Genomic DNA, 16,920 nt, shown 5'->3' on the forward strand with positions numbered 1-16,920 from the left:
GAGCGCTGAACACACTGTCGGAGCGCCCTAGTATACTGTTAGAGCGTTGTGGCTCCAGAGCATATTTTGCTAGAGCATTCTTTGGGACTGCTGACGTGCGTCGCCTCTAGAAACTGTACTACCGGAGTGCGTCTTTGTACTGCCGGAGTGCAATGGGTAAATTAAAAAATGGGAAACAAGAAAGTTAAGGGCGTGTGAAAAAAATGGTAGCTTAGTCTGTTTTCTTATTCCTTTTGGGTTGGGGGTGTTTTGCGAAGAAGGTTGTTGTGGAAAAAAGAGTGAGAGAAAAAGATTGGATGGGGGTAAGTTGCATAGATAGTGTATATTGGGGACTTTTTATAATTTTCGCTTTTTTTTTTTTTCATGTCCATGCATCTTGATGTCGAGATGATCAATATGAGGATATTTGGGCATCAAAAGAATATATATATATATATATATATATATATATATATATATATATATATATATATATATATATATATATATATATATATATATATATAATATAATAGGGAAAATTACAAATTCCCTCAAGACTACAGTTTCTATGCAACTTACCCCTAACTTAACTTTTTCTCTGACTTTTTCCCCAAAAATACACTTTCTATGCAAATACCCCCAACTAATAAAAATAAATAAAAATACCTAAACTACCCTCCCTTACTTTTACCTTACCCATGTCTCTCTCCTCTATCCCATCAAAAAAGGGACCCGACACTGTGTAAGTGCAGTCAAGCAGCCGGGCTCTGAAACTGTGTAAAGTGCAGTTCGTCAGTTATAAAAGGCAATCCGGCAGTTGCAAAGGGCAGTCCAGCAGTTGCAAGGGGTAGTCCGGCAATTGTAAAGGGATGTTCGGTAGTACTCAATTTCGGTCCTGTAGTTGTCTTAGGGCGGCCCGGCACTTGGGCGCCCGGCAATGTGATGGTACACTCTGGCAATGTGCTATTGGGGTCCAAAAGTCAACGTCAAATGTGGCCAAAGTGATTTTTATATACGGGAAGGGCATTTCCATCCAAAATAAATAATTTGTTTCCCTTGAGGGGTATTTTCATAAAATGTTTGTTTTGGGGGAAAAAGTGAGAGAAAAAGTTGGGTCGGGGGTAAATTGCATAGAAAGTGTGGTCTTGAAAGTTTTTTTTTTATAATCTTCACTATATACTATAATTTATTTATTTATTTTTTAAATGGAGGCTCGGTAGGTTTGAAAGTCAACTGAGATCGACGCGTGATACGAAGTACACTGAATCGATGCTAAATGCCACATAGTGCAAAGAGAGGTAGTGTTCAAATACTATTTTGTAAAATAATGTGATTGGTAAGTCCCACTATTTTTGCTTGCTTGAAAAAAAAAAAAAGATAGCAAAGAGACGGTCAGCCAATACATTAACTTAAATGAGCAAATTCAATGAGCCCCCCTTTCAAAATTTGTATTACAGATGGATTTGGGGTTCTAAATTTAATAAATAGATGCTCTCAACCTTTATAATCATAAACATGAATTAAAATAAATGTGAAACCCAAAGAACTGTTTGTTTTAAATTTTCACAAATTTGATCATGAGATCTGCACATATTTTTAGTTACAAAAATGCTTGAGTATAATATGGTAATTTAGTTATAGCCATTTAGGACGTGTTTAATAACCAAAATCCATAAAAAAAATAGCAAACCCTCAAGGAACATTTTTTGACGTTACGTGGAATTATATAACCAAGGCCCAACCCAACAGCCGCATGCATGTTCAAAGAATTGGAGTGAGGCCAAATTAGTGCACTGTGTCTTGTACAAAATGATTTAAGATAAATTAGATTGTACACGTAGTTTAGACAAATGGAAATGTATGTAAAGAGACAATTTATTTTTAGCACAAGGATGCCGCAACCATTTTTGGCTGTCAGATTTAAATCGGATGGTAGTATATCATTGATTAAACTCAAAGTTTAAAAAAAAAAATTTAACTTTTTGTGAACCCCAAGCCTTCCAATTTTGACATCTAATTGATAGTCTTAACATCACAAGTCCCACTTTTTAACTCCGTAGAAAAAAACAGGCAGAATACTTTTCTTTGTAGTTTTCCTATGAAAATCTTAGTTACTGAGTTTACTTGAAATTGGGAGGCAAGTGAAAATTGGTAGTATGAAAGGTGGAAACTTTGTTTGATAATTTGTATTTGCACCTGTTTGGTATTAAGAAAGCTGAAAACTATCTCTCTTAATTGTTCTTTATATACTTTATTGCTTAGATGTTGAAATTCATATTTTAAATAAGATTTTTATTTGTTACAACTCATTTAATTGATCTTTTCATAGGTGAGAGGCTTCTATTTTGCCTATAATTCATTTAGATATTAAAATTTGTCTGTCCAAAGTTAAAAAGTAGGTTTTTGGTGAGAGAGAGGAAAAAGAGGTGGGTTATTGGAGAGAGGAAAGCAAGTTTTGGGGAAGGTGATAGAGAGAAAAGAGTAGGCTCTAAGGGAAAGAGAGCGAAAGAGGGGGGTCACATGGGAGAGAAAGACTAGACGAAAGAGAAGGGAGAAAAACAATAGACCTTGGCGTCTACCCAAATTGGGTAGGCAATTTGGGTAGAGCCTTGGGCAATCAAGAGGAGTGAGAGAGGGCAAGAGAAAGAGGATAGAGACAACGGACCCTAAGGTCTACCTAAAAATGGGTAGACCTTGGGCGCTCAAGAGGAACACACTAAATGAAAAATAAAAGGATATGCTTTAATTTTTCCTAAGCCAACGAACTCGTTACATGTAACATTAAGTCAACTTATCATAAAACCCATTATTGTATATAATTTTTACTAATAAATTATTAGCATTCTTTATAAAAGGCATGTTTCTGTATTCCGTTATGTCCTAAATATTGTAGTAATATATTTATGAATAATTGTTTCATGCGGGCTGGACCGTATTTTTACAATATGCGTATAAACCATCTATTTTAAAGATGGATTCAAATAAGTCGTCCATCTTAAAACAATTGTAACTAACGGACCAAATATTTTTTTAATATAATTATTATTTTTAATTTTCAAAATTTATTTATTTTTTCATATTCATGATATCCATGTTAAAGATTATATATTCTCTAAAAGTTAAGATCAAATTATATTTCAAAAATATATTTATTGCCAAGCCCTCATTTCTACAACCGCACCCTATATTTATAACATCATAGGAAACTCTTAGGATGATGATTGACTTTCTGGGAAAGCCCTAAAAGAAACGGGAGAATGCTACAAATAGCAGTAACATTGGGCACGTTCCCCCCTCTTAGGGCAGACCATAAGTTACTCCTTCTATAGAGTTTTACAAGCCATCTTACAATTGGAACCCTTGTTCCTACAACTAGCAAGCAATAAAATACCGGCCCACATTGCTAGTAATACACTACGATTTTACCCATATTTCAAGGTATGCGAGTGTCAAGTAATTCACATTGTTGTTCTCACATCCATTGAGAATTAATACAAAATATGTTGTTTTTTTTCTCTTAATAGGATTATGTCAGAGCTATTGATGGGACTCATGTCCATGCTCGAGTTCTTAGTCGATTGCATAATCATTTCCGAAACAAAAAGGTTTTTTAAGCCAGAATGTTATGGCTGCGGTTGGTTTCGATATGCGCTTCCATTATGTACTTGCAGGTTGGAAAGGATCTGTATCAGATTCTAAAGTCCTATATGACACAATTAGTAATGAAGGCAGTAAAATTGTATTGCCTGAGGGTAACTTCGTTCCTTCTTATGTTTCGTTGCTTTGGTTTGTACGAAATTTCTAGTATAATATTTGGCCTTACAATATACTCATTGCACAAACATGGTACAAAAAAATATTACCTTGTAGATGGTGGGTATCCTACTATTCGTGGTTTCATAAGACCATATCGAAGAGTCCATTACCATCTAAATGAATTTACTTCAGGCCCATGAGCTCCCAAGAATCATTAGGAGTTATTCAACAAGCGGCATTTCATACTTAGAAATGTGGTGGAGAGGACATTTGGACTTTGGAAGGCTAGATTTCCTATATTCAGGAATCAAATGCAGTATCCTTTACGAACACAGGTTGATTGAGTTATTGTATGTGCAATATTGCACAACTACATCATGATGACTCGGGGAGACGATAACAGAAGGGAGTTACGTTTTCGAAAGAGGGTTGAGAGTCAACTCGTAATTGACGGAGATGATGGTTTTTCGCAATTGACTAAGGGGCATGTTGATCATGACGTTGGCATCAATCTACGAGATGCCATAGCGACGCAGTTGTGAGAGACCTACCTAAGTTGCTAGCACTTGTAATTAAACATTGTTCTGCATTTCATATGAAATTTTTATGTTGTGTTCATTCTATTGATGTATGTTTAAACTATTACAGGTTATTGTTGAATGGGGTTTTGTACGTGGTTTTCTTTATGAGTGCATGAATTATGAATGTTGCTTGATATAAATGCATCAGTGTTGAATATAAGTAGTGGTCAAGTTATTGCATGATATTGTTGAATGAGCTGATTTCTTACTACTTGCATTGTGCATGTGTATTTGAATGGGTTGATTTCTTATAGGTTATTGTTTAAGGCTGCATAAATTGTGAATGTTGCTTGATACAGATGCATCAATGCTGAATATATGTAGCGCTAAAGTTATTGTAGGTTATTATTGAATGGGCTGATTTCGTACTGCTTACATTGTGCATGTGTGTTTGAATCGGTTGATTTCTAAGTTCTTGTATTTTGAATTATGTATGTTTAAATTATTACAAGTTAATTTGTTGAATAGGCTGGTTTTGTACATAGTTTTTTTTTTGTGGACACGTCATTTGTGACTGTTGCTTGATACAGATGCATCACTATTGAAGTTATTACATGTTATGATTTATTACATCTCTAGAATGGAAGTGTATAACATATCCAATGGCTACTCATTTGCATATTCCATGGGGTGGTCCTCGTCTAATGAAATAATAAATGGTATAAATTTGGAACCCCCTAGAACAGGATATGATCACAATGGTGGGTCCTACCTCTTCATCACCACTCATAATTTCATCAAATGTGGATTACCCTGATGGAGTATAGTTTTCTGTAGCGCATTGGATATTATACATCCATTTTCTAAAACATCTAATGCCTCCATAGAGTTTCAATATTTTGACCCCAAGTGTCCTGCATATTTTTGTACACTTCTAACTCTCAAACTTCACTTGTAGTTTATCCATTGGGCCACATAGCATGCAAATCATGAAATGTTCATTGATTAGTGAATTTATTCAATTATGCATTTTGCATTTTCTTTTTTTTTGAAAATATCTTTTTGGTTCCAATGCCATGTTATGAAACATTTTGCATTTTTCTTTTCACTGGTTATAAGTACAATATATTTTGAAAAAAGTTATCAAAAAAAATATATTGAAAAAGTGAATGCACAAAAACAAAATCGTGGAAACAAAAAATTGTTACATGAATAAGATAGAGACTACAAATCTCACAAAGGTATAGTACACTTCTCTATAGATTTTACTTGTCTTCACGCATTTCTATACTTCTTTGCAAAAAAAGAAAGTCTGTGCACCTACTCTTTGCAAAAAAAAGAAACAAAAAATAAGTTACATGACTGTCACTGATTTAGGAAACTTCAAAATGATATGCGTTTTATAAAAATTACATGACTGCCACTGATTTTGGAAACTTCAAGATGATTGTAAGAACTATAGGTCGGTTTGGAAACCAAAATGCAATTTTATCATGTGGTGTTAGTGGTGGACATATGAAAAATATAACTCTTGCTAATGGGATGAAAGCCAGTCTTTTCTATAATCCAATACAGATACCCAGTTCTTCTTTAACTTCCCAAGAGGTTATCAAACATAGAAACCAAAAACTTCTTCACTTCCCAGAAGATTATCAAACACAGAAATCAGGAACTTCTTAAATTCACAGAACTTAAGAACTTCCAATTTATAGTTCCTGAACTTGCTTCCAATTATCAAACATGCCCTTAGGGTGATGATTGACTTTCTAGGAAAGCCCTAAAGATACGAGAGAATGCTACAAATAGCAACAACATTGGGCGCTTTCCCCCCTCTCTTAGGTATGAAACGGTAGTATATGTTAATTTCCCTTGAAAATTCCCCATCCAATCCAAATTTTCGGATGCTCCTACTTAAATCATTTGCCCTCTAGAGTAAATGTAACTTCTAAGAGGAAAAATCATTGGTTTAAAATTGTCATGTCCAAATTGGGAGTTGATTTCTATTGACCAGGTTCCTTGTTGGATATAAGAAACGGTTAGACTCAAATGGATTCACCCAATTCTGTCAGAGAATTGGACGAGTTTGTAAGGAATATGGGCGATTTGGATTGGCCAAATCACCTAATTCTGATCAATTATATTATTTTATTATTTTCCTTTGTACTTTTCCATAACAAATTTTCTTTATTTTTATGGATTGATTCTCATACTAAATCAATCTTGAATGGCCGATCCGGATGACGATTCACCGATCCAAACTAGATTTCTAGAATATTAGTTCACCCAAGCAGTCCTGCCCTCGAAAAATGAAGGAAGGGTTATTGGATATCCAGAGGAAATAATAATGTAACTTTTACATGATGTGATCGATTTGTTTGTTTTGTCTTCATAATTGACCACCAATGCAATAAGAAACCTTGAATTTTGGATTCCAATCAATGTAATAATATGTTTTAAGTACTTTTTTGTTCCTTGAACACGGAACTTGGGACTCGAAGGCCTAACTCCTAATTATCAAGAAATTAAAATAAATTCCCCATCTACCTTTCAAATTTATATTCACCACTAAAAGAAAGTAAGTGGGATTAAATAAAGCAATAATACTACATTTATTGAACACAGTCAGTGTGTTTTGTTTACAAGATAACTTCAGTTGCAATAAGAAGGGAAAACCAAGTGGGTGCAATTCTTCATCCCAAATGCGTGAAAATTCATTGCCGATTCATAATTCAATTGGGAAACTCGTAACAAAAAGCAAATGCATTAGACCTGGTCAAGCATCCATTCGAATAATGCATCGTAGACCTTCGCCTTGGAGCATTAAATCGAAAGCCTTGTTTATATCCTGGAAACTCACCTCATGGGTAACAAATCCCTCCAATTGAAGCTCCTAAACAACAACGATACATGTAATGAGTATCACTTCCAATTCATTATACTCTCTCTCTTTAAATTGACTATATAGTCACTCTCTTTTTTCTTTTCCTTTTCTATAAATATGTTTTTATATATAGCCTTTGGGCTTATTGCCATAATATGGAGTCTCCAGTTACCCTTAAGAAAATAATACATATATATATATATATATGGAAAAGTCTTCCCAACGCCTATATGTGTGTGCATGTGTGGTTTGTATAGAGCCAAGGCTCAGTAGAGCGCATCTTCAAATAGAGTAAAAAAATGTGGTTTCAATACTGGAAATATTTATGATAGTCTTAAAATATATATTCATATCTAATTCTAAAATTTAAAGCTTTAAAAACAGTTTAGATTGAGCAGATCTATGAAAACTTGATAAACTTGAAAATTGACGGTAAAAAAATGCATTGCAAGATGCATTATTTACAAAAATTGAAATTCTTTTTTTTCTCATGTCCATGTATTTTGATATCGAGATGATCAAATTGAGTATATTTGAGCATCAAAATAACCTCTTCTAGCAAAATTTTTTAGGTGCACTCTAATTTAATTGTTTAGAGCCTTGGCTCTATATAAACGTTTTCTAGATATAGGGCAAAGACAGTGTCAGCCCTCTAGCTAATAGAATAGTGTATGCCCAACAACCGAAATTGAGTATGGCTGGATCTGATGGTCATGATAGTAATTTTGTATTTTAATTATAATATTTTATAAATTCAAATCACTTAAAAGTGTAAAAGCCCAATGTTCTCATCAAGGCGCACTTGATAACAAAATTAAAAACATTATTCGTTCAAATCCGATGACCAAATATCCTATAACTTTCAAGGGTATTTTGGTCAATTTGTTTTAAATTATTTTATAATTTTTATTAGGTTCGTTTATTTTTCAAGAGTAGATGCTTAAAATTTCAAGTCAATTAGATTTGTAAAAAATAAAATAAATAAATAAATTGAAATATGAAATGAAATAATGACCATTGGATCAACTTATATTTGATCTAAGTCGTTGGGCGTTTACTGTAACTGTCAGCTAGCAATCAAATATCATAGTCTGCCTATGTATACACAAGAACAAAAAGTTGTGGCCTTGCAATTATGGAACTTAGGGCCAGCAACAAGCTAGGCCAGGACAACCCTGGCCCCAGCTTAGACCTGATCTGGTAGAGCCAATGCAAGGTTGCCTAGACCCAACAAGGCCAAAGAGCCATTGGCCCTAGCCTGGCTCTGCCCTATCAAGGCCAAGATGGGCCAAGCTCAAATGCAAAAGGAAAAAAAAAATATACATAGAAAGAAAGGGACAGGCTGGGTTGAATGGGGCTGTCCTGGCCCAGCCGTCAGGCACATGTTGTGGCCCACGTCCTAACTTTTTGGGGAAGGGCCAGGTCTGGTTTCCAGGTCCATTTCCACCACTGTAGAGCTCTTAGTCACTTCTGCCTAGAGCTCATTGTCAGAGACACTATCCAAATTAATCGTCTCTGCCCCTCTAAATTGATTATGGCCCCTCTGTCTCTCTTTCTATTTGTGTTTTTGTAGGTCATAGTGTACATGTTCACCTTTTTAAGATATTTGTTTGCCAAAAGGGGGATATCGGACTTAGGTTTGATTCCTCCAAACAGGGAACCCATCACAGTTTTTCCCTTGAGGATCTCAATTGAGCTGATAGATATGGGAGCTCCGTGCATTTCTACTCCCAATATTATGGTCTTTCCCCAACCCTGGAAGTAAAAAGAAAGAAAAGTAACCCTCTGGTTAGAGATGAGCATCTTTAGCTTCCTATGTTCCTTACCACAATTCAGTGTTGTAAAAATATACACGAGAAAAATAATTTGCAGTAATACAAGGGAAGACCATCAAATTTCAGACTTTTCATCCCAAAGTTTAGCATGGCGCTGCCCAAACTGGACTTAACTCAGTTGTGTGCAGCTAAAAAGTTCATTAATTACCTTTAATTTTTGCTCCATTTCAAACTTGAACTCCCAAATCCATATGTAATTCCAGTTAGCCGGCATTAGCCACACTAATTTAATCACTCATTTTCATGTTTAGGTGTCAAGTAAAATTCATATTGCTGATAAGTTTGAATTGAGCACCAAAAGTATAAAGCTGCAAGTCCCTTCAAAGGGTATTGAATGACTGGTGGTAACATGTCACTTCAACTTACCGGCCGACTGCTAAGGAATGCTTCACTCATGAGGGAAGCCAGGCCGACACATTCAAAACAATAGTCAACACCACCATCAGTCATCTCTCTTATGACCTGCCACCCACCCAAAAGGGATTTTATAGCTGAAGATTGAATGGAGAATTGGTTAATATCATTGTTTCATTATGAATTGCATGTAGGAGTCACAAGATTTACCTCATGCACTGGTTTGTCACCACATTCTTTTGGATTGATAAAATCAGTGAGCCCATAAACCTGCCCTGCATAAAGAAGAAGGAGAATGAAAAGCATACCACAAAATGCTGAGTGAACAGAGCAATGATATCGGTGAATCTTTCCATGAAATTGTTATGCCATCCATGAGGTGATGACGTATGCATTGAGCATTACAAAAAATGGAGCATTACAAACATTTCTAAATGGAAAATTGTAAACGATACTGACCAGCCAAGCCAACAATGTAATTTGGACTGAAAGGGTGATGTGATATGAACCATGTCCAAAATTATGGTTTCCTATAATCTGCAATGGATTTGGAAGAATGTGAGCTCTTACCAAGTTCAAACTTTTGAGGATTAAGATCAACCCCAATAATCTTCGATGCCCCCTGTATTCTTGCTCCTTCTGCAACCTGAAACAAATGACATGTATGCGCAACGCATCACCAAGCCTCTCAGCAAAATAAAGAGAGCATTAGGAGAAATTTCTGAATGAAATTGGGTTTGAATTCCCTTTTACAATGAGATAAAAGAAGGCCCATAAGTACAACCTTTAAATGTTTCCATAGAATAAAAAGAGTGGTTTGGTCACAACTTACTGCGAGTCCCACCGTTCCTAATCCGAAAATGACCACTGTGGATCCTGCTTCAACATTTGCCACTTTCCAAGCAGCTCCCACCCCTAATTTTCACCATTTACCAAAATTAAACGTTGTTCACATACATAATGTGTGCTAAGGAATGAATCCATGGGGTGAATTCAATTAGGGAATGAGGATCATTCGTATCAGGTGAATGAGGATCATAGAAAACGCCAATTAATCACTCCTGCCCGATCCAAAATGGCGGTGAGCTTGTTTTGGTGTACCATATGGGGTGCGGTTGTGTGCATGTTTGCGGACCATGTTTGTGACCCAGGACAAAATCCCTAGGGGGCAAATCGGTACGGTTCTGGGTTGGGTCATTTACAGCCCTACTTTCCCTCTAATAATGGTACAGTGGCGATCCTTGGGTATAGTGGAGTAATCAATTGCGTTATACAGGATGAGTCATGAGACCAATCACATCCGTTAGGTCCTGTCTCAGCAGATCATCCCTCTCTCCATCACTGTACACGATATCAATTAACCCAGACACTTAAGGACTACCATGGTTTTTGATGGTCAATAAGACTGCGATAGTCTTTCGAGAGAGAAGAATAGAGAATTTGACGTACCAGTTGAGATGCCACAGCTGAGGAGGCAAGCCATATCAGGAGGCATATCAGAGGGGATTTTAACGACATTAGCAACATCCACAACAGTGTACTCAGAGAAACTGGAGACACATAGCACATGGTATATGGGTGAAGGGTGGTCGGGGCCACGACTGAGAGCAGAGAACCTGGTGGTGCCAGAACGAATCATGCCTCCAGTGACTTTGAAGATGACCTTGCCGCATATGTTGCTCTTTGGTGATTTGCAGTCTGCGCAGTCGCCGCACTCGGGCAGGAAGAAAGGAACCACCAAATCCCCCTCCTTCACTTCATCCACCCCCTCTCCCACGCTCTCCACCACCCTGTCCCAGTCAACACAGATTTTATAACAAGACACTCAGAGATTCCTACCAAAAAGAGTGAGAGATTGTTATGAGACACTGAGAGATTCCTATCAAAACGAGTGAGCGATTGTTATGAGAGGAGAGGAGATAAGAGTACCCAACGGCTTCGTGGCCAAATATCCGAGGGAAGTCGGGCTGGCCCTGTTATAGAGAGAAAGTCTAACAAGAATTAGAATTTGATTCTTGATAAAAGAAGTGAAGGGGAAGTTAAAACAGAGAATGGGATCAGCACCTTGAGCTGCCAGAAAGTGAAATCGCTGTGGCATAGGGAGGTGCATATGACCTTTATTCGAACTTCCCATTGCTCGGGTGGAGCCACTTCTATCTCTTCTATCACCAGTGCTTCCCCTGGGTTCCAGCATACAGCAGCTGCACTCCCACATAAACTCCATTGTCAGAGCTCAAAACTCATAACAACAAGCTAATTGCCATTAAATCGTTTGAGAGAGAGAAGAATTGAATTTCGATCCCTGACCTTTGCAACGGATGGGTTTGCCCTTCGTTTGCTCCGCCATTTTTGTTGCTTAATCTTTCTCCCACAACCTTCGTTCGCGAGGCGATACACCTCTGAATGGTGCGAGTTTTAAAAGCCCACACATTCCCATCTTGACTCATATTTCCTCCATTTTTGTGGGCCCTACCCATTTATCCTTACCCGATTTCACCCTGCCATTACTAGGGGAAGGAGGAGAGGAGATGCTTCTATGATGGACTTGTTTACTGTCACCTCTCTGTGTTCACACGGCCTTTTCCAAATGGGAGGAAAGATAACAGAGCAGTGTTGGAAAGAGCGGCTCGGCGCCCCAGCGCTCAGCCTACGTCCGAGCCCAGCATGAGTAACTTCGCGTTGGTTGGACCGAATTCTCGCAAGGCAAACAAGGCAAACAAGTGTTAAAAAATAAAAAAAAATACTAAATATCCAAAAAAAAAAAGAAAAAAGAAAAAGAAAATGTGTTCAAAGTAAAATTAAATAGAGGGTGCGGTTTAAATAGAGTCGAGGCTCTAAATAATCAAAATAGAGCCCACCTTTAAATAGTGTCACGTAATGTGGTTTCAATACCGAAATTTTTTGTGATAGCCTTGAAATATATTTATTGATAAAATATATTTTAAAATTTATTTTAAAAAGAATTGTATACAATGAGACCATTTATCTTTGGAACAGAGAGGTCACAATTACATACAACCATCTGATATGAAATTGGATAGGTTGTTGGTTGTGTCACAAAGTTCAAGAAAAATTGTTTTGTACTTTGACTTTGGTCAATTAAATAAATGCAGCCCGACCCAATTTCACATCAAATGGTCAAGATTTATTGTATCTACCTTGTACCAAAGGTAAACAGTCTTATTGTATACTTTCTTATTTTAAAAATAAAAAAATATGTTTTCAAAAAATAAATTTTAAACAGCCACCAATTTGAAAGATAACAATGATTGTTACCTTTATGTACAAAAGATAAATGGTCTCTTTGTAGACAATCACTTTTAAAAAAAAATAATTTGTGATTGAGGTATTCTAGAAATAATTCGAAAAAAGGAAAAATATAAAAATAATTATTTATGACCAAAACATTTTCAAATCTTTGCCAACATGCTTGAATACATAAAAAGAATGAGTAATGATCCTATGAGACCCTCCCACACACATGGCTGTAGGAGGGTCTCATAGGATCATTACTAAAAAGGAATACTACTCATAAATTTTTGTGTTCTGAAATTTTTATATATTTTTAAATTTTTTTTAAGATTTTAGAGGTAGACACCTAACTCAAGGAAACTCATGCTAGTCTAGCAAGTCGGAGCTGGATCGCCCGAGTAATCGAACATTGGCGCCTATCCAAGCGAGTTCGACTCAACCCGTTTATATGAAATATGGTAAGGTCCACGGGAAGTGGAAGTACGAGTCCTGCGTGCTGGGTGGCACAAATAAGATATTCTTAGCTCCGAACTTCAAATTCCTCGACTAATCAGTTGGATTCTTTGAAGGGTGTGGTTTGTAGGCTCTAAACAATCAAAGTAAAGCCCACCTTCAAGTAGTGTCAAGAAATGTGGTTTCAATATTGGAAATCTTTATGAAAGCTTTAAAATATTTTTTATCTTTAATTATAAAATTTAAAGTTTAAAAATAATGTACATCAAATAGATTTATGAAAACTTGAAAATCTTGAAAATTGACGGTCTCAAATGTGTTACAAGATGTACCTTCAAGTAGTGTCAAGAAATGTGGTTTCAATATTGGAAATCTTTATGAAAGCTTTAAAATATTTTTTATCTTTAATTATAAAATTTAAAGTTTAAAAATAATGTACATCAAATAGATTTATGAAAACTTGAAAATCTTGAAAATTGACGGTCTAAAATGTGTTACAAGATATACTATTTTCAATACTTGAAATCTATTTTTTTCTCATGTCCATGCATCTTGATGTCGAGATGATCTATTTGATGATATTTAAGCATCAAAATAACCTCTTCTAATGAAATTTTTGAGATGTACTCTAATTTGATTGTTTAGAGCCTCAGCTCTATATAAACTTTTTCCTAACTGGCGCCTGTCTTGTACTTCACTTGTATCATTCGTAGAAATTGCTCCCTGACTCATTTGTGAAATTAAGAGAAATAATACTTTTGTTTAATGTTAATATTCTCATACCCGGGTTACATCAATCTAGAGAAATAATATTCTTTTTATTTTACTTTCTGTTTATATTATGTTATTCTTTAATAGAGGTTTTCACTAGAAAATATATATTTTTAATAGGTAATGATCCTATGAGACCCTCCCACACCCATGTGTGTAGGACCACCATTAAATTTGGCACAGATCTTTAGAAAAATTAAGTCTCAAACATGTGATAACTTTTCTAGATATCTGTATCAAATATAATAGTGATCATTTGGGGTTCTATACACATGGGTGTGGGAGGGTCTCATAGGATCATTACTCATATTAAAAATGGGAAATGACCCATGTGATAACTTTTTTAGAGATATGTGCCAAATTGAATGGTGATCTTTTAGGGTCCTAGACACATGGATGTGGGACGGTCTCATAGGATTATTACTCTTTTAATATTTTAAGTTCCCCCATAAATTTTAGATAAAGAAAGCTCACTCAATAATATCCCCAATAATGATACTTTTACTAGGAAAAATTATATACATATCCGTTATAGTTTCCATTATTACAGCTATACTGAATAGTTTCCGTTATTACTACCATGTCCGTTTTATTCATGTCAAAACGGAAATTAATAAAAAAAAGACGACTTTACCTTTTTTCAGTTGTTGAACAACCAAATTCAAAGTATTTTACCGAAAATTTTAAATTTTAGGCTCTTCAAGAACCGAAAACTGTTTTCTCCTCTCTTGTGGCATATTTTCTCTACCTCTCTGAAGTCATAGTTATTCGATAAAATCAAAAGGGAACAACTAGCTTGAGCTCCTAAATTTAGGATAAATCTAAGGGATTATGAGATTAGAAGATTAGGAGAAATTTTGTGGCGTAAATCTAAAGGATTATGAGATTAGAAGATTAGGAGAAATTTCGTGGCGTATTCTCTCTCTACCTCTTTGAAGTCATGGTTATTTGATAAAATCAAAGGGGAACAGCTAGTTTGAGCCCCTAAATTTAGGAGAAATCTCAGGGATTATGAACATACCCAAAAAAAAGCTGAGTGAAAAGGAGAGAGATTTTTTTTTTAAAAAAAATATTTTTACCCATATAATGTAGAAAGAGAGGTAGAGAGGATATGCAGACCCACAAGAGAAAAAAAAACTCGGTTCTTGAAGAACCTAAAATTTTCGGTTATTCAAGAACTGAAATTGGCCTAATTTTCGATTGTTGAACAACCGAAATACTTGGAATTCAGTTGTTCAACAACCAAAATACTTGGAATTCAGTTGTTCAACAATCGAAAAAGAGTAAAGTCGTCTTTTTTTTTTAATTTACGCTTTGGCATGAAAAAAATAGATACGGTGGTAATAACAGAAACTATTCGGCAGAGCCGTAATAACAGAAACTATAACGAATATGTATGTAATTTTCTCCTTTCACTATGGTGGTAGTTATAAGATAAATATGATTATATTGGGGCCTAGTCACTGTGTTGTGATTTCAATATTCTTATTGTCTGGCCATGGGTACTTACTAGTATTTTATGACTTGGGCTAATTTAATGTTATTTATCTCTTTTAACTATTGGTGCGGTTTATCCAAGTTGGTGGCATTGGAAAAAGTCTACATAAGGTTGCAACTTTAAATGTAGAATTACTGGTGCACCACAAAAATCCATTGAAAAAGGCTGTTTAAAAGAAAGAAAACCCTCCAATCGATCATCTCGACAACTGATATATATGGATATGGAAAAGAAAAAATATTTTGAGTCCCAAAAAGGGTGCATCTTGCAACACATTATCTCGACCATCCATTTTTAAGATTTTCATATGTTTATACATCTTTTTTATTTTAACCATTTTTAGATTTTAAAATTTTGTAATTAGATATGAAAATAGATTTTGAGATAATCTTAATAATTTTTTATATCAAAATTATATGTTATGATAAAATTTGAAGGTGTGCGTTAATTAGATTGTTTAAGGTGAAACAACCACACCTTTAGTTATTTCTCTTAACTAGATGTGCATTTTATATAAGGTGGTAGCCTTATTTGTATAAGTAAAGTTGTGGGTTCTACACCATTTATTTTATTTTGATGGTATATACTTGACGCGTCTTCCAAAATAGGGTAAGAAAGCGGAGCGTCTATTGTGACGCTGCCAAATGCACATGGTCAAAATGAAACGAACAAGCGTTGCATCGTTACATAAAAGGAAAAAGTTTATATAGAGCCGTGGCTCTAAACAATCAAATTACAGCCTACCTCAAAAATTCAATAGAAGATGATGTTTTGATGCCCAAATATCTTCAAATTGATCATCTTGAAATCAAAATACATGAACATGAGAAAAAAAAAGATTTCAAGTTTTAAAAATAGTGCATCTTATAACGAATTTTGGACAGTCAATTTTCAAGATTTTAAAATTTTCATAGATCTGCTCGATCTACACTATTTTTTAAGCTTTAAATTTTATAATTAAAAATAAAAGTACTTTTTAAAGCTACAACAAAGATTTTTAAGATTGAGATCACATTTCTCAATACTATTTGAAGTTGAGCTTTACTTTGATCGTTTAGAGCTTTTTCCATTAAAGTAGAGGAGGCTTGCGTGCATCATCACCACACGAATAGAATAGTCGTGAGATTAGATAAAAAAACAAAACAAATAGAAGACTTCGCAATAACCCACCCTTGCGACGACCATCACAAGGGCAGGAGTAGGGGCCATGCGATCTATTTTTTAAGCATATTTGTCGCTATAAAGACAAATTGACTTCATCTTCCACAGGCCAAAATATTTGTGCTCTTGTGAGAGTATATTATTTATTTACTCTTTTCGATAAAATCTAATTTAGGATTATGTTTAGGATATTGAAATCAGGGATGTAATCACTTCAACGTTTAGACTAATCTCAATACTTTGTTCTTCTTCTTCGTTTTTTTTTCCTTTTAAATTAAACTTTATGTGTATGACAAAATTATAATGTGTCAAGATTTAATAGATACTGTCAAATTCTTGAAGGGTGAGATCTAAGTTTTACAGAACTCGAAGCCTAATTTTTTTTTTTCCAGAAATAATCAGCTAGCGATTATTAGGTGGTTATCAAAATTTGAGATCGAAAAGGAAAAAAAATCT

The 16,920-nt window shown here is 35.2% G+C and overlaps 1 protein-coding gene across 4 annotated transcripts; it reads right to left on the reverse strand.

Moving 5' to 3' along the window:
* Positions 1-6,844: 6,844 nt before the first annotated feature.
* On the reverse strand, positions 6,845-11,714 carry LOC18423344 (alcohol dehydrogenase-like 2). Of its 4 annotated transcripts, none has more exons than XR_016053313.1 (10): positions 11,637-11,714; positions 11,394-11,530; positions 11,259-11,302; positions 10,779-11,119; positions 10,162-10,244; positions 9,900-9,975; positions 9,540-9,604; positions 9,342-9,466; positions 8,734-8,895; positions 6,845-7,149 (listed from the first exon to the last, which is right to left on the reverse strand). XR_016053313.1 is itself a non-coding variant. In XM_006827946.4 (10 exons), exons 1-10 carry the CDS (start codon positions 11,674-11,676, stop codon positions 7,033-7,035), a joined length of 1,161 nt encoding a protein of 386 aa, XP_006828009.1. In that variant the 5' UTR covers positions 11,677-11,714; the 3' UTR covers positions 6,845-7,032. The 4 variants fall into 4 exon arrangements, 2 of the variants coding, with proteins under 2 accessions (XP_006828009.1, XP_088719933.1); XR_016053312.1 differs by having other exon boundaries at positions 9,900-9,993; XM_006827946.4 differs by having other exon boundaries at positions 9,342-9,437.
* Between the last annotated feature and the right edge of the window lie 5,206 nt (positions 11,715-16,920).

The sequence above is a fragment of the Amborella trichopoda genome, chromosome 4, assembly GCF_054954075.1.
Source record: "Amborella trichopoda isolate Santa Cruz 75 chromosome 4, AtrichopodaSantaCruz75HAP2 v2.0, whole genome shotgun sequence".
In the NCBI taxonomy this organism is placed as follows: Eukaryota; Viridiplantae; Streptophyta; class Magnoliopsida; order Amborellales; family Amborellaceae; genus Amborella; species Amborella trichopoda.